This window comes from Fulmarus glacialis, unplaced genomic scaffold (genome assembly GCF_000690835.1).
Source record: "Fulmarus glacialis isolate BGI_N327 unplaced genomic scaffold, ASM69083v1 scaffold9786, whole genome shotgun sequence".
In the NCBI taxonomy this organism is placed as follows: domain Eukaryota; kingdom Metazoa; phylum Chordata; class Aves; order Procellariiformes; family Procellariidae; genus Fulmarus; species Fulmarus glacialis.
The window spans coordinates 2,365-20,888 of record NW_009217466.1 but is presented as its reverse complement, the minus strand read 5'-3'; the positions used below and the strand labels follow the sequence as shown (position 1 = coordinate 20,888).

The 18,524-nt window shown below is 36.2% G+C and overlaps 1 protein-coding gene across 1 annotated transcript in view; it reads right to left on the bottom strand.

The window, feature by feature from the left end:
* ZZEF1 (zinc finger, ZZ-type with EF-hand domain 1) overlaps positions 1 to 17,052 on the bottom strand; it is a gene marked incomplete at its 5' end in the record, with an annotated part of 52,740 nt that extends 35,688 nt beyond the window's left edge. The window contains 18 exons of the mRNA XM_009579680.1: positions 635 to 794; positions 1,406 to 1,520; positions 1,964 to 2,034; positions 2,337 to 2,470; positions 3,259 to 3,428; positions 3,767 to 3,867; positions 4,756 to 4,971; positions 6,179 to 6,290; positions 6,839 to 6,987; positions 7,979 to 8,070; positions 9,205 to 9,303; positions 10,262 to 10,440; positions 10,668 to 10,784; positions 12,265 to 12,475; positions 13,551 to 13,750; positions 14,434 to 14,605; positions 15,508 to 15,702; positions 16,908 to 17,052. Coding sequence (XP_009577975.1) covers positions 635 to 794; positions 1,406 to 1,520; positions 1,964 to 2,034; positions 2,337 to 2,470; positions 3,259 to 3,428; positions 3,767 to 3,867; positions 4,756 to 4,971; positions 6,179 to 6,290; positions 6,839 to 6,987; positions 7,979 to 8,070; positions 9,205 to 9,303; positions 10,262 to 10,440; positions 10,668 to 10,784; positions 12,265 to 12,475; positions 13,551 to 13,750; positions 14,434 to 14,605; positions 15,508 to 15,702; positions 16,908 to 17,052 — 2,638 coding nt within the window. The remainder of the gene's footprint in view (positions 1 to 634; positions 795 to 1,405; positions 1,521 to 1,963; positions 2,035 to 2,336; positions 2,471 to 3,258; positions 3,429 to 3,766; positions 3,868 to 4,755; positions 4,972 to 6,178; positions 6,291 to 6,838; positions 6,988 to 7,978; positions 8,071 to 9,204; positions 9,304 to 10,261; positions 10,441 to 10,667; positions 10,785 to 12,264; positions 12,476 to 13,550; positions 13,751 to 14,433; positions 14,606 to 15,507; positions 15,703 to 16,907) is intronic.
* Between the last annotated feature and the right edge of the window lie 1,472 nt (positions 17,053 to 18,524).

Sequence of the window (18,524 nt, the reverse complement as noted above, 5' to 3'; positions counted from 1 at the left end):
CAGCGTATCAAATAGCCTCCTCTCTGTGTAAGCTTATGTGCAGCTTAAGTAAGAAATGAGGCTAGCAATTTTTAGCTATAGCCTTACTCCTCTTTAAAATGTGAGACAGGAACACAACAAACTTATTTATACACAAATAACATAAATATGAAGTAATTTTACATAAAATTACATTTCCATTATGTACTTGGCCCAATTAACTACTCAATACTGAGCTGCTGCATTAAGAAAAAAAAAAACAAAAAAAAAACCTGTAGCAAAACACCCCTTAGAAGTGTCCAGCTTCTTAAGTTCCTTTCTTCTTGCTATTACAAGCATCTAGGAAAATATATACCACCACACAGAAGCTTATCAAAATAAGGGAAATTTGAAGAAACCAAAATGTTCACGTGAAAGTCTGTAACTTTCTGTTTTCTGAAGATTCTCTCAACATAAAATTATCAGTAGGGTTAAAATTGTAAGTTGCTCAGTATGCCTACAAATTCCTTTCTAGAGACGTTAGAAATGCTATGACAGTTATGAGCATGCCTCAGGCAACCACTGATGAACCCTTATTATACTGCAATTTGCAAAATCACATTTTAAAGTCCTGTATTACACCACATCTAATTCTGTATTCAATCCCAGCACTTACAGTTTTTAAGTATTTCTACAGCAAGATCCTTGGCTGAATTATCACTACTCTTAAGTTGCAGGTAGCACCATGAAAGGAGGCTACCTTGAACAGACCAGAATAAGGAAGACAAGACTGTGCCACTCTCTTGCTGTGCAACATCCAGCATCATCATTTCACACTGAAAAATAACAAATGTAACAAAAGGTTATCCTCTTCTGCTGCAGAATGACACACAATATGTACTAAGTAAACTGTGATGGACATTATCATCCCACTCACCCCATAAAAAAGCTTAAATGCAACTGACAAGCAGCGTGTAACACCATGAAGCAACTAATGTATTTTGTTGTGATAAATCACAATCTTAAGTAGGAATAGCTACATATGAGTCACTCAATGTTCTCAGCACATTTTTTCTGCATATGTAAATGACTCTCCTCCATTTACACCTCCTTTAGTGGCATGACCAGTTCTAACCTCTCAATATGGGATGATTACTTCTGTTTCCTAGTGTTGATAGGGTGCCATAAAGTCTTTTCAATGCTATGGAAAAATTCCTCATCTTATACATTAGTTACTCTACTATTATGAAATGTTAATGCTTAAAGGAAAATATTTCAATTGGTTGGAAAACCTAATCCTACAGAGTTGAACAGCTATGAATAGTTTTACCCAGAAGAACAGGAAAGCTAGTTCTTTAGCATCCATCTCAGGCATGCAGCTTGTCTTTGAATGCTTACAAAAATCACGGCAAAGAAGTAGGAAGGGAAACAGTGCAAAGACAGTTACCTCTCTTGCTGCCACTAGCAGAAGGGTGTCCATGACTGATAGCACTTCACTTATGTCAAAATTTGCAGAAACTCCTTTCTCTGGTAATAGTAAGAGTCCACCTGGATCTTGATCACTACAAAACAAAGATCATCTTACTAACCAATAACAAGTAGCACAGTTCCAAAATATAAATTTAGTTATCCTTGTGACAAATCTGTAGAGATCCTACTGTATTATTACTACGAAAATCAAAAGTGTTTGGGTTCTGATGACTCCAAACTTGGTTATATCAATACCAACCAACACCATGGACAAACAATCACTTAAAAAATTGGAAAAGAGCCTAGGCTGAGCAGTATACTGTGATTTCAGCACCAACTGTTATCCTTGGACAATGTTTTACATAGCCATTAATAAACATATTAAGTAGTGGTATTCTCCTTTCTAAAGCAAAGTCCGTTGATTATTTTTGAGAGTTATTTTCCAGAGGAATAACATTTCTAAAAAGGATTAAAAATGAACTTATTAACAGATGTGGGGTATCAGACAATTATTTTCAATTTCAAGACCCCTTACCTGAAGTGAGTACACAAGGATCTGAAGGCAAGACGTACAGATTGTTTATGTTCTTGCTCTGTGATGTTTTTCTAGAAAAGGAAAAAGATTTATTTTTATGATATGTTCTGTTTCCCTCCTCTGTGAGAAAGAATTATAATTTCTGTGGTCTACTATTCATTTTGGTAAGAAAGGCAGGGTTAGCTCCTCTTTCTTTGAATAAACTGCAGAGAGAGAGAAGGGGGGGGTAAAAAGAGGCAAAGAAAAGAAAAATAACGTTTTTACTTTAATGGGACAAAGTATGAAATACTTGACAACAAGAACTCAGATTTGTCGCCTTTTCTCCATAAAGAAAGCAGGTACTAAACAATCAATTTCTCATTTAATTGTTTACCATCATGGTGAAGAGCTGGTGTCGCCTGGTCTGTCTATCTGGGAAAAAGATTGCTGCTCCACTGAGTAAGGTGTTCTTAACTTCCTCTTTTAGCATTTTCACTGGCATGAAGTTACTGTCCCCCATATCCACTACTGCTCATACAGAAAGGAAACAAAATTACAAGTTCAAATTAATACTCCGTCTAATACGTTAGAGGCATAATTCAATTAAATGTGTTATTTTACACAACTTCAACTCCTTGCAACCCCATTATACATATAGAAAGTGAGGGGAAACTTTTTGACTTCTAGCAAGAAAGATTTTTCTAAGGATATATTTGTTCATTGAGTAAATTAATTCTAGGAACATTAAGACTTGACAACTATCAAAGCTAATAAAGTTTTCAAGATGTGACAGATTCTATATAAACTATATCTCCAGCTTGCTTTTCAGGAGACTGTTAGGTAATTAACAAAAAATTACACTTGAATAAAGAGGGTACCATCCTACTTCCAATGAAATCTAATGTGTAATTCCCATTCTCTTCACTGGCTCCAGAATCTTCCCCGTGTTTCTGTAAACCTTACGGGCTCCTTGTAAGATCATTTATATTTATATGAAATACCAGAAATAAATGAACCCCAGTAAGATTATAGTTAAAGGATCACATTCCCTCCTGGTTCAAGCACGTTCGAAAGAAGTTTTCTATTGCAGCTGTTTCCAGACCACATGTTGTCAGGAAGTCTATAAAAACATTTCATAGGGTCAAGGAAAATTTCACTGTGATAGACTAATTAGCACACACTGACCTGAAGAAGAAACAAAGGAACAGTAGCTGACTTGGCCTCTAGGAATAAGTATTTTTTCCCAAAATGTAACTATTGTAACACACTTGTAAGCCAGAACAGCCATAACAATTAATATATTCAATGTAAATTACCTTCACACAAATGTTTATAAAGCTCTTCTGCAGCTTCTGTGTGACCACATGTTTTGCTCTGAGAAGTTTCTTGAGGCTTAGCAGTTTTATTGTCTCCAGTAAGTACAGAGAAGCAGCTCTGGAGAAGCTGCAATAGCAGTGTTTGAGCAAAGATGCATTCTTCCCTTGGGCTGTAAGAAAGCATAAAACAAACAGAAGCTAAAACTAGAAGAAAAGCTCTTTTGCACCAAATAGATAATGCTATGAAAGTCACTATCTCAGATGGATAAAAAACACTGAGTAGAGAGCACATAGCCAGAAAAAGTATAGCTACCAGCTAAATTAATCTACATCTCAAGCTTCTACATAACATTATAGTTAAAAACACATACGGCAGCAGTAGGAAAATGTTATTTATGTAAATGATGCCGTTTGGGAAGAAGAAACTGCTGCAACTAAACTAAGCATACTTTATTTATATATACACACACAGATTAGTGCTTCACCACACAGTAAAGAAGTTACTTACTTTTGGTGAAGTTTATTGTAAAAATTCCAGAACAGCTGCAAATCAAGGCCTGTGAAATCTAAAAATGACTTGTATTTTAATCCACTCTCCTTCTGTTGAACCTTAAAAAGGCAAAGAAAATGCAGGATTGGAAAATTAACTCTATACAGAACACATTTATAAAAACTAAATCCCTGAGCACTGGGCTTAAAGCAGCCTGATTTCCTATAAATTTGCAGCTAACATGAATTCCAGCATAAGTTCTTTCACGGATATTCCGGTGTCTAAATGTGACAGTTCGTGCTGAAATCTTCCCCTTCACAGAGCTACTAATAAGGACTCTCTCTCCTCTTCCCAGATGTCTAGTCCCCCATCCCTGTCCTCCTCCACCAAAAGACTTTACAACCTCTACCTCCTGATCTAATTTGATTGAAAGTAAGGAATAGCCAAAAGGAGACTGCCCATGGTTCAGAATCAAAGTTGAAAAGGCACAGATGCATGCACTGCATGAACATGGTTTTGACCCGTATCCTCAGAAGTAGGGTACATCATGCTGACATACATCAGCACAGACCAGCCATCTCTCTTAACTGTACACGTCTCACCCTAGATATTTATAGAATTATTTCAGATAAAAAGAGGACATGTTTTAATCTATGCAACTTTTCTAGCTAAGCACTTTTCCCCATGCTTGCTTCAGAAATAGCTACATTATCTAATAGAGCACCCTTCTGTTGCATGTACTTCACCCAGCGTTGCAACCTGATGCTGAAAAATGCTGCTTAACTCTCTCCTAGACCCAAAGTGAGCATATTCCTAGTCAACTTCAGTAAACATACACAGAATGCTATTTTTCCGAAACCATTTTTTATCTCCACAGCATGGTTTTAACAGTTACTAGTACCTAGCAGCAAGACTTTTCTTTATCCACTCACAATTACTGTTAGCATAGCCTTATTACTTTTAGCATGGTAAATACACACTTAAAAAGAACTAAGAAGTAAAAATACCAGGTCCTGCGCCAGCTGCTGGATGAAATGAAGCGTCTTCAGGAGAAGAGTTGTGCCACAAACTGTATCGTCATCTGTTTTCCTGCACTGCAAGCAGTTCATGCTCCTATTAGGCTCATCTCGCATAGGCCGAAGATAGCCAAGAACATTCAGGCCTTGAACTCCGAGACGTTCTGCTGTGTCCTGTCTTGTGCACAAGAACTTTATCATCAAGTACTAGAAGGATACAAACAGAGCACAAGATTTGGTTTTAAAAGTTAGTACAAATCTGGCTTTTAAAAGACATGAGTGCACATATGTGAGGAGACTGCAGGTGGGGTGGGGGGGCAAGCCTTATTCCCTGTCAATCACCCCCAAAAGTTTAAAATACTAAGCCTGAGATTCAGGCTAAACTTGAACTCTCCCCGCATCCAAGAAAGTCACAGTGATGGTTCTGTGACCTCCATAAGCATCTGTAAAGTTAGTTAATTCATTATCAGTTCCATTCATTCTGCATACTCTGTTCCTTGGCTCTAGAGTTACAGCATTTTGCAGGATAAAAAAGTTATTAGCTGCACTTAAAAGCAAGCAAAGGATCAATGTGTAATATTTAAAACATACTTTTATGTGATCTGTCCACAGTGAGGTACAGAACGCAAAGCTGAAGGGAACAGCAAGTTCCGCCATCCAAAGGTACTTAGTAACTCTGCACACCCCTATGTCTCAGGGACTAAGGGTTACACAGACAACAGCAGAATGTCTTAGCAAGCAGTGATGGTTTTAGAAAAATTCCCAGTTGATTTATAACTGTGCCACCACTTCTGCTAATTTCCACAGTACAAAAAAGGATTGGGGAACTATACAACAGCTGACTCCAACAAACAAGATAAATGCTGGATCTGAAAAGCAAAGTTTCCTACTTAAGCACTGCAAATCAAAACCCATATTCTGCCACTCTTGATACAGAAAAGTCCCACGTTCCTCAAGGAAATCAACCTAACTGATGGAACTGCTTAGTAATTGTTTGTCCTTTAAAACAAGGGTTGAAGAACCTGGTTCTGAAAGAATAAATGCTATAACTATGCAGAAGTTAATTTGTCTAGATATTAGAATAAAGCAACAATCATATCATCCTTTTTAGAATTACTTCCTCATGATAAAACCAGTAGTCTGTGCATTATCACGTAATTTTGCATTAAATTTGATCCTGAAGCTCAATTTAACTACAGCTATATACGTGTACATACACAGAAAAAGAATAAAACTCAGAGGACAAAAGTTGAATCATTCGTTTAACTAGAAGCCCATTGATTTTCACCTCTACCCAGAAGAGTTCTCCTTGCACAAAAAAGAGTTATGTTTATTTCAGTTGGCATTACAAGAAAGCACAGAAATTAGCCTCTGCTCACTGTGACTGGGCCAATGAATTTTCATGGTTTCTTACTTGGGAAATTCTGCATTGCTGCATTTTGACATCAACTTCATCCCATTCTTCTTCCACTTCAAACCAGCCAATAGGATCATCATCCCCCAAATCATCACACGAACAAATGCTTCTGTGTATAAAAGAATGTAACAAACTTTGTAAAGAAAAAGTTCAAAGGAACCGCAAAGCTGTTGATATTCTACCAAAATATTTTTAGCATGTTATGGCTATAAAGATGAGAAAAGAAACAACAGAAACTTTCACATACCCAAGCTCTATCACATGCAAGGTAAGAAAATTAAGGCAATCTTTTTAGTCATAGTCCCTAACCTCCCCTCACTCCTAAGCAACAGTTCTGAGAAAGTCATTTAATAAAAGCTAATTAACATATGATCTTCCTATAAATTGTTTCTGTTATCAGTGACCTGCACCTCAAGTAGAACGTTTGTTTTGTTATAATCCTTTTTAAACAGGCCTTTAAATCAAGAGGTTGAGAACAACAGCTATATACATATTGTCTCAAACACAACAAATTGAGGCTCATTAAAATCAATCAAGTAACAATTAAAGGATGCGTCATTTTTAAGTCATTTGGAACAATTCTCAGTGGTGGCATTGCAAAAAGATCTAATATAACATTTATTTTCCATGTATTCATTATAAAAATTCCACCTATACCTGTTTTTTAAAAATTGTTTGAATTCCCGCAGCTTCCATTTGTCATAGCTTTCAAATCTTTTGAAGTGCTCCTCTGCGTGGAACTTTTCCGAAACACTATTGTAAGCGAACACCAGCCCACACTGGGCCCCAATGGCACCTCTTCGGACCTAAAAGAACAAATCCAGAGCAACGTATTAAAAAGTTGACAATAAAAGAAGGTGTTGCTTTCACAGAAAAAACAGTTATGGAAAGCAACTAAATACTGACAATACTGATCTCTGGAACTGCACAGAAAAATGAAACACATTAGAGAAGTGTTATGAAAACTTTTGTAGCCCATTGAACCAGCATCATGTACATGGTTAATATTTGCTACATTTATCACCCTGCTAGCACCCTAACATTAACTAGAGTTCCACATATTAATTCTCATTCTAATTTTGTATACTTTTTTATTTAAAAAAAAAAACACCACAACCTAAAATTATGTATCCCAGTACCACTACACTGCAAAACAGCTTAGCTGCCTCTCCAGCTCCAGTTAGAATTTACTTGCCAGAAGTCCATCCATGTTTAATTCTCTTTGACATTGAAATCCAGGAATTAAACTACTGCTTTGCCTCAGATAAATAAATTCAGCTGCTGAAATCTCACTGAAGTTTTGTCCTGCTCGTGAGATTTAATCACAAGATCTTGCTTTTAAACCAGATAAAAATCACACTAAATGTTCAAATTACACTGGTGTCTCTAAAAAGAATTTGGAAGACCTACATTTAATCTGAACTCACATGCTACGTATCTTGAAACCTGCTATTCACAGGGTCAAAAAATTATTTTAAATATAAGATCTTACATATAAATCCATACCCTTTAGAGAGAAACCATACACCTAAGAGTCACTGGCTTGAGTATATTACAAGATATAGACAAAAGCAATATAAAATAAATGTCTTTACTACATGCTTGTGGCACCCTGGAACAATTTAAGACCTCCCTTTCCTTAAGCTCCCTGTGACTTACACTAAAGTAAAACCCTAAAATAACACTATTTCATGATGAATTTAAAATTTCAGTTCATACAAAAAAAATTCTAATTCAACTCTACCACTAGGGAAAAAAGCAAGCCTTCTACTTCAAAAGCATACAGGAACTACATACCTTTATTCTAATTTGTGTCACCTGAAATGAAGATTCAGTTCCAGTAGAAAGAATGATACTTGCTCTCGTTTTCCCAGTTTCAGTAAGAAAACCTAAAGCAGCAGTGAGAATAGAATGAAGTTGGAAGGACTGCTAGTGCAAGCTGTTTGAAAGAGAGTACTAAGATTGTGGACTAAAGGGGAGAAAACAAAAACACAACACCTTTCTAGTGAAAAGCTCATTAGTAAATGTTTCCAAATAAAAGAGTAAGAGACAACTAAAAAGACTGTATTATGTTAGTATACGCTCCCACAAGAGTATACACAGATCTCTCCAGCCAATGTCTCTCTTGGGACTGCATTATCTGCAGCAGTTTCCCGAGTGTTTCCCCATTAAAGGTTATTAGTAACTCCCAAATATTACTTTGGCTTGTGGCTCTATTCACTGATATAACTCACTGTTCCCCAAACTGTGATCCATAAAACAACAAAAGACAATCCACAAAATAACTAAAAAATAAACTGAAACAATACACACGAGCAAACAGAGGCGGAAAATAAGCATCTAGAATGTGCCTGATTTTCTGTCACAACAGCTTTTATTTACCAGTAGCACTGCACCAGACAATACACAATTTTTTTTAGTAATGATTAGGTGGCATTTCACTTAAAAAGGAGGTCAAGAAACACAAATTTCTTTGTTTAGCTTGTATCCAGTACATAAAAACATTGCATTAACAAAGACAGGCTTTAAAGGAGAATTAATAGTAAAGTGCAGTCAGTGAAAATTTCAATTATTTCTACTATATCTCTCCATCAATATTTGGGAAACTACCAGTGAATGATTCATGACTTCAACCCACAAAATGTGCTCTAGTATAATTTTCTTTGTGACAGCTCATTGCTTACTTCCATGTAGAATATCAGCAACTCTCCCCAAAATCCAATCTTTTTTTTTGGTTGTTTTGTTTTAATAATAAACTGGCTCCTGAGAAATCCACCTTGTTGTAAAATAGAACTTACATATTGTTTTGGTTCGGTTTTTTGGTTTAGGTTTTTGGTTTTTATTGTTGCTGTTGTTTTGCTTTGGTTTTGGGTTTGTTGTTTTTTTTTAATTACAGACCTTCCATATCATAAAACTGTTGAGTAGCACCAAATATATATAAATATATATGGAACAGCACCACAGCCTTGTTAACAGCCTTTGTGTCTGGTTGAGTATTCTGGATTTTAAGCCCCGGCTCTTACCATCCCCAGTCCATGGCTCTACAAGGAGATTTTCAGGCCCTGATTTATCTTCTTTTCCCTTTACATCACATGCTTGCAGAGTTAGCCGTAAGGGTTTTCCTAAGTAAGAAAATCAAAAGGTTTATCAAATTCATTAAAAAAAAAGAAAAATGTGCTTTCTAAAGTTCTTCGTACAGAAAACAAATGGAAAAAATTACAATACTATGAGATTTTTACCATTGTCAGACCATAAAAAAGGGGGAAGAAACTGGAGTACAAGAGATACATTAATCTAAAATAGCTCAAGTTTTAGATACAGACAGAAGGACAATGAAAAGCATGACAACTAATGTTCCTTCAACTGTTTGCACGCTTTGGAATTCACAATACATGAAATACCACTCTTGTCTTACAAAAAGCAGCAGCTACTCTGGGAAAAATGAAGCAATTTTCAAAACTTTTGAAAATAAATACTGATATTATAAAATAATTAATGTGTTCTTTGGCACAAGCCAAGAAGTCCTGACAAAACATATTAAAAGGCAAACAAAGGGAAAAATTCTTCATGAGAGACTAATGATAACCTCAGAAGTTGACACCTGAGAAAATACAGATTTAATCAAACACGTACAGTCCATGCAGCAAAATCTTACCACCTTATGCCGGATCACACACAGCTCTACACTTACGATATACTCAGATTAATTTATAAAAGTGAAAATAAAATAACTGTAAATAGATGCTCATGACATTACATTTAAAACACATCTTAAATTTGTGCACGTCTGCACGAGAGACCACTTACTGAGGCTAAACATACAAAAAACGTGTTATTGGCAGAATAAAAATACTTTATGTCATTTGCCTTTTATACAAGACAAACACTATCACCATCTTGATATAGGGGCCACTGTCTACAAAGTTCATGTTTTCTCCCTCAAGATGATGCCACCTGGTTCAATTCTTCGATCACAGAAAGCTGATCTAATCACCAACTTTTAGGGCAGTTCTTGGTAACCGTTGTTAATTTAGAAGTCTTAAGTATGTACAGTAAAGGATCCAACAATTATTCATTTACCATATTTATACAGCAGGTTCTGTCTGACTGTTGCCATGGAAGCGATAAGGGATGAAGCCTTGTACGGAGTGTCCAGATGATCAGTGATCGTACAAAGGGAACTTATCACTTTAGCGACACTCCCCCTGGCTAAGGCAAAGGCCAAGAGTGTAAGTTCAACCTCTGGAGTAGTACAACAACTGGGGAGGGAAAAAAACAACAGTATGAAAAGAAAACTCAGGACACTTTTTAAATAAAGACAAATAATGATGCTCACATGGAAAAATCTACGGTGCCTGTTTCTTAATGTCTTTGAATTTTTCAAGATACTAAAAAAAGAGCAGGTGAGTAAAAATGAGATAAATTTGCTATACAAATTCTTCTAAACCATTTTCCACCGCATGAAAATACATCAGCACAAACTTACCTTGTTATTCTTATAAGGAAGCTATCTACTTCTTCCAAAACATTTGGAGATAAGAAGCTTGAAAAATCTGTAGAGCCTGGTGTTAGGGATAGAGGTGGCATGTGTTGCAGCGCTTTCCTAGTAAAAAGGACAGGACACAACATCAGAAAACCAGACAGAATTGGAGAAAACAGCCTTCTAAAATGAATTAGACATTTGAATCTTCATGCTTTTTGCGAGTAAGTCTCTACAAATAGCCTCTGAGTGCAGAAAATGTATTTACACAAAGAATCTCTTCAGAAGGTAAAAACAGTATTGCATTCTAGGCAGACAAAGTTCAACGACTGCTGGGTAATCCTGAATCTAGTCTCATAATCTCAGATTTAATGAGACAAATAAATCAAGGGGTTTTGAATTAAATCTGTGACAGCATTAGAAATAGCTTAGGGTCCAAGTACTACTTCATTTTAAATAGTTCTAGAATTGAGCAAGAGCCTGTTAATAAAGGGAAAATTGGTTTTAAATTCTTTCAGAACAATTACAGAAACTGAGAGAAACTTGTTAGCTCAGATCAGAATTTTTGTTTGATTTCCGAAGATAATGAAATAATCCCTGAAAATAGGGATTCTTAAGCGGTTTCATCAAAGTCATTCTATCCAATATTAAAGTTTGGGGTTTTTGCTTTATAATTGCAAACACTGAATTTGTAATTCCTGAAAGCATATTTTTAGTCAAGATTTCTCTGTTATACCTTTTTTAAGCTTTATTAGCTCAGTATTCATGTTATATTTCTAAAAGATATCTAAACTGTAGCAAAACTGAAGGCCCTCAGTTTTAGTAAAGCTTGCAACTATGAACCTTCCTCAGACGTAAGCATGTATAAAGTTATCTAAACTAAAGAGGATTCATAGATGACACAAATTAAAAGATAGGCTTAATGGACTTTAGCCTACAGTATTCATTAACCTAATGACAGCAGTGCTCTTAAGCATAGTGGCATCACGCTAACTAAGCTCTATAAAAGTTGATGTGGGTGTGTAGCGATTTTATTAGGATTCCAATCCTTCAAGTCATCAAGAAGTGCTTGGCAGTTAAACAAGGAAATGTTACACAGAAAACAGCCAATTGCCACAAGCAAACATCTGCACAGAGATATTGCATATACCCAACTATATCTCCATGTAATGCGTGGCAAGGCATTACACAAGCACAAATTTGCTGAAAATTAAGCTAAATTAAGCTCCAGTCATAAGTGGAAGGTGTCCAATATTTATAATCAATAAAATTAACAATGAAAATTAATTAATTGTAGGCTTCTCAAAATTATTACAAGTCAAAGGATAGATAAAAAACCCATATTTTTCAGTGTCTGTTCAGTCATGGCTTAACAATTAGGTTAGATACAACAGCTAAGAGAATTACACTTGTTCTAGTATGTGCAAATGGATAAGAGAGAAATATCAAACTTTAAACAGTGCGATAGCTAAAAAGATGTTTAAACACCTTAATGGACGGAGTGGAAACCAGTTACACAAGGTAGATTAGTTTACTAAAGCTGGAAGTATTTAAAAAAAAAAATTAAAAAAACCCCCACACACCATGGAAGTTTGGTACTTACTGAGTATTTTGTAAAATAGTGTGAACGAATGCTGGATTTGTTTCCATGGAAGCTGTTACCAGAGAGGTCAGGAGAGACCAGTACCAGATAGCCGAAGCATCGCATACGGAGACGCCCACCTTCTTAACTCTTTGATAACCAACAGCCCTGAGTCCATGGATTCTAGTGTCACATCCATCACTAAGGCAACGCTTGATGTTTATCTGTACATCTGTCAAAACACAAAATAGAATTTTTTTCCCATTTCTTCTGCTGGATTAGATCTAGAAGAATCCAGATATTCAAAACAACAATTACTGCAAAACTTCTTAGAAAAATAGCAGCAGATATGTAACAGTACTCCCACATACAGACAACTATACACACGTACTTCTTCACCGTGCACCCTACGACTTGGAAAATTTAGCCTTTGAATGGCCTACGTAATGCATTACATATTGTACAGCTAGAAACCAGGAAAAAAGTAGTAAAAGACCCTCAAATAGATTACAGATTATTTCACTAGTACCTTTTTACCTACATACATAGGAAGTATCTTGGGAGTGTAGTGGAGAAGATAAGGAAAAAGAGTAAAGCCTTAAAGCAAATTTTTGAGTTACATAAAAATTTTCACATAAGTTCTTGGCCATTTTGCATAGCTGACATTGTCCTAGTTACTTTTGAGGAAAAACATCCTTGCTGCCCGCTTCTGTGGCAGTGAAAGCTCAGCTTAGTGAAGAGCACCTATTTGAACTGAAGGGACAAAATTTCTGAAGCTGCAGAAACCATCTTAGGAAGGAGCAGCTTTCCTCTGACTGATTCCAATATAGCACCCACAGATCTACCAGACTTAAAAATAGCACTACTTAAAAATCTTTAGCATAAAACCTGCTTTACAAAAATCATCTGACCAACTTCAGAGTTTTGCTACCAGAAAAAAAAAAAAAAAAGAGCTGCTTAGAAGCAGATTTTTTGCTAGATACTATTATCCAACATAGGCTTTCACTCTGCAAGCAAAGATATTTTAAAATTGCCCAGTGCCTTCAAATTGAGAGACTAAAACTGCATCTTTAGTCATTCTAGCTCTTCAACCCTTAGCCCAAGTTAGACAGATGCCACGAAAAAGACTCAGAAGACACTCTTATACGCTAGAAATTAAACTACAGTTAAAACAATTTCTCTGACCCAAGATCAAAAGTTTCTGCTCTAATGATTGACATTTCAACACATCATTCTATGATCTACCCAAACTTTCACCTTCAAAAAAGCAGCAAAACAATACACCAATGGTATCTTTATTGACTCACACATCTGACTAATGTTAGCGTTTTCCAACAGTGTTACGTAGCCAGTGATATTGCTTGGAATGTGAACATCTCGGACCTCCTGAAGACTGCTGGCATTCCTTCCCACTGCCACTGTAACTTGCTGTGGCATGTAACTCTGGTCAGTAGCTGCCACCGCAATGGACAGATGTCTCAAAACCACATCTGGTTTCATCTTTAAACTGCAAAGCACAGAAGATAAAATAGTTCTTGCAAAAAGAAGGTAAGTCAGGCACTTCACTTTTAGCTAAGCTGCACTCAGTTTCCACTTCTACAAACACAAATAAATCCACTAAAAATTACCTAATGCTTCACAGGCGTTACCAACCCCATATCATGGTGGATGAGTTAGAAAACTTGTAACTGACTTAAAAGACAGTCACCTCTGATAGTGAGAATGTAGAATTTTCTGTTGTCCAGCTTTTCAACTGAGAATGCATTCCTCAGGAATATAAATGCACTGTCAATAATGACCAAAATGAGATTTTTTTTTTTTTTTTTTAGAAGTATACATTCTACACATACTACCAAAAAAACCATAAGCATTTCTGTTTCATGGAGCAGTAACTTTCTAGACAGTGGCAAAGTGCTTCTATTTGAATACTAAACACTGCATCTATAACACGGTTTGGAAAGCTTAGCTACAAAACAAGGGTCAGCATGGAAAATGCATGCATTTTACAGGTGAACCCTTTTCCCTGGTGATGAGGCTTTTAAACTTCATGCAGAGATTAATGACTTCTGTTTTCAACTATATTCATCTGTCACTCACTAATTCCACAATTTTTTTCAATTACACCCCACTAGCTGTAAAACCTAAAGACTAACTACCCCAAAACTCAGCTGTATATTGCTGTGTCACTACCGTATCCAATGTGAGCGAGCACTCCCATCCGACTGCCAGAAGGATGTAGTTTCTCCATTTGTCATCTTGTCAATATCGGCGGAATTGGATGAGGTTTCTATGTGAGTATAGCACTTTGTGACAGACTTCAGTTTGTCCGACTCCTGATTACCATTCAAGTCACTGGGGTATTCTGCAAAGAAAAGAAATCACTCATAACATTCTTCTTTTGCGTGTTTTTGAGAATAGTTATACCTTTATAATAATTATCTCATGTAAATTAACTTGTTGGCACAGAACGCAGCTCCTGAAGAAGTGTTTCTGACAGAACCTAAAAGACAGCAAAGTTTCATTTCAGAGGAAATCACAATAATCTCAATCTACCACTTGCAGTATGAAAACACCTACTTTGCCTGGAGTTCAATAGCCTTTATCTCCTCCTTTCATTACTGGCCTCATCAGTTCTTTATCATTATTATGTCAAAATACAAACAGATAAGAGGAAAAAGTAAAATACGATGGAGAAAACCTCAATTCAGCTACTCTAGGAAAGGGACAAAGCAGACTGTTTCCCCAAGTAACTTGATCTATTTCAACAGAAGTGCAGAGATCTGAAAATATCAAGTCAAGCTGTGAAGAAAAGGAGCCCTCCCCTCCAGGGAAACAACCAGGACAGTCCCATCTGAAATACAATAAAAGATTCGCTACCTCCATCCCAAAACAACAGATTATTTTTTTAATACTGAACAGTCAACTTCAGAAAACATTCACCTTCATATGGAAACTAAGTTTCCAGCAACTAGTGAGATATTTGACTGAATAAAGAATATTGCAAATTAGTAATTATCATTCTGAAACAGGTCAGGAGAAAGATGAAAAACATCCCAGTGTGTTACTCAGATTGCTAGGCAGTTAGGAAATCAATTTACGTGCCTCAAAAAACCAACAAAAAACCCACAGAAGCATGCAGATCTTCATAAAAAGTCTTGCCTGTTAAAGATTAAACAGTAAAGAAAGCGTTTTATTTTATCTGTAATCTCTTCTTCAAGCTATGGTTACACTACCATCCCGAAAAAAAAGAAAGATATTACATACCTCTCTCTTTTAGGAGAAGTCGATCTAAAGAATCCTTCAATACAGAAGACCGCATAGTACAGATATTGTTGAAGTACTCCAACACTGGGTAAGGGATGGCAGTACTAGAAATCCGATTGCGGTGCAAGAATCTCAGTATCATTGAAGCATGAAGACCAAGACGCTCTTTTGATTCGGAAAATATATCAATAAAACCTAGAAAGAGACATTATTTCTATCTGCAACATCTGACTTGACCAAGTCATCATTTTCCCCCTCTACATCTTATTACTAAGTAAATGCAAATTAAGCATGGGAGTCAATATTGGAACTACATTCCACCATATGAAGTAGCTCAAGTTTGCAACGTTCACAGGACTGTGAAAGGTGCAGACAAATATTTTTGCCAGTTACTTGAAATGCCTGAAGAGGTTCAAAAAAAATCACCAAAAATCTTAGTTCTTATGCTTATTTTTCTGTCCCAAAAGTTCCAAACCCTTACCTTCGATATCTAGGTGAAACATGCTGCTTGGCTAACGAGCTGATGCACTCACATCACTCACCTTAAGCTACGCTAAGCATCTCACTTTGGCATTGTGGATTATTGCCAAAGCGGTGCCTAATGCTTTCCACAAACTTCCTAAGAAATTTCAGCTCCTGAGCAGTGGTACTCTGAATCACAGGGCATTTAGATGCATAGAATACTACCGCGTAAGTACTCTCCTCTGAGTTATCTATTCCTCCTGAGCAGTGGTACTCTGAATCACAGGACATTTAGATGCATAGAATACTACCGCATAAGTACTCTCCTCTGAGTTATCTATTAGCCACTTCTAACACTTCTTGTCTGATCCTCTAACGCAAATCCCCTTTAGCCACTTATCATCAAAAGCTTGGAAGGAAAGCCAGTAACTGATACTTATCCCAGAAGTCAAATTCTGGAAACTGACACTTTCCAAACTATACGCTATAAAACATGAATTATGTTTTAGCAGGAGTTCAAATGCTAAATAACAATATAATAACAAGAAACTATAGGACTTATCAGCTGAAACAGACTCAATGGAGGATTTATTCCTCCAGTTAGTAAGTACAAGACTGCATTAGTTAGGCACTTGCGAAAATTTTGCAAGGAACTGTTTTCTGTCTGTAAGATAAACCAAAAAGGATAAGAAGCTTCCCAGTCACACAGAGAAGAAAATATTGGTTATTTATGGAAGTAAGTCAGCTGGATGTAATTATGGGAAATTTTTAATTTACAGCAACTTCACTTGTTTGATACTAGAGAAGCGAAAACGACGTGGACTGTGGTTTTGAGAAGATTAGGACAAACAACACTATTAAAGTCATTTATTGAAGTAGCACTCCTTATATAGGGCAGGACTTGGGAAACCGTTTGTTTTGTCACTCTGTTCTCATACCTGGAACTAGTGAACAAGCTTGCAGTTGCCTGATTACATGGCTAAGCTCCCCTTGAAGATTAGCTCCACTGGAATTCTTGAGAGCCTCCAGCATATTCTCCACATCTACGGTGCCATCTCCTTCAGCATCAAATTGTGCAAAGGCCTGAAGAGGAACAAAAAAAGAAAATTTATTTCAGCATATTTACTTCAAGCAGAAATTCAAGGTATTTTGTAGAAACCGTAGCAGTAAACATTATAACACCATTAAATAAAAATCAAAAGACCTCATTTTCCGTAGTATTGAATTTATGACAACAGGAAACAGCCTGGCTGGAAATCTGCAGACTTTAGCAAGTTTTAAGGCATTTGCACTGCCTTCCTATAAAAGTCAACTGTAGTTATGCTTAGGTGGAGACAGCACATCATCTATACCAGTGAATCAGCAGTATCCATCCACCCAACATCTGCGACTATGAAGGTGCTCACAAAAGAACACTAGAAAGCTCTTCCATTAAAGGGTGAGTTAGTTCTAAAAGCCAAACCATCCATTACTCTTTACCGCTGCATCCATCTCACACTGCATCCACTCAAACTCTTCCAGGTTTTAATATTTTCTTTATTTAAGAAAGTGTCCTTACAACCAAAATATTTTTAAAATGTGCATTTCCTTCTCCATACCGTCCTCCTACACAAAAATACCAGTTTAACATAGTTTGTCAAAGTATTTGTGAAAACAATGGAGAGAGTTAGAAAATATCTTTTTTTTCTTATTCAAGGGAACCATTGCCAGCTTTATTAACTTTGACCTTAATATAAATTTTTAATATAAAAAGTTGTGTTGATCATGTATAAAAAGTAACTCACACAGCTATACATTTCACATCTTTGTACTAACAAAAGTACAAGGTATTTTCATTCAGCTAAGCCTAGAAAACCAAACCAAGCTCATAAACGTAATTTTTTTTAACTAGCCACTTCAGAGAACTCATGATCCAGTAACACACTACTATTAAAAAAAACTAGCTATATTTTTTACAATCGTATTTAATTTTGAAACCAACTTCTGTTTAATTGCTAAAAAAAAAATTGAACGTACCCCAAAAAGAAATGCAATATTTCAGGAACATCCATTTTTTTCATGTAAATCGGGAATGCACTTACAAAAGATACTTCTTTACAAGCAAGACTTCAGTCTCCCAGCCCTGAACTTGGTATTTCAAGTTCAGCTACATAGCCAAGTAAATTTGGCCTCTAAGAACAGATCATCTCACAAGTGTCTGACAGTCAAGAAATCACTGCTGTTCGGGAAGAAGCTTATGCTTGAATCTCTTGGTTTGCTACCTGATTATCAATCTTGATGTACCATTAAAAGCGCTATCCTAGAGAGAAATAATCCAAAATGATTAGATCAAAATAACCTGCCAATTAACCATGACATAATTACACCACTTAAATGAGAGCAAAGTTCTCAGAAGGCAACAGAATCAAAATGTAGTATTTTAGCTGACTAAAGGTCCAAGGGCACTTCTGTGGCACAGATCTGAATTTTAGCTTAGCAGTTTTATAAACTCTTGTTAAACATACAGCTGAACCCATGCTACAATGATCACCTTTAAAAAACTTATTCTTAGTAGC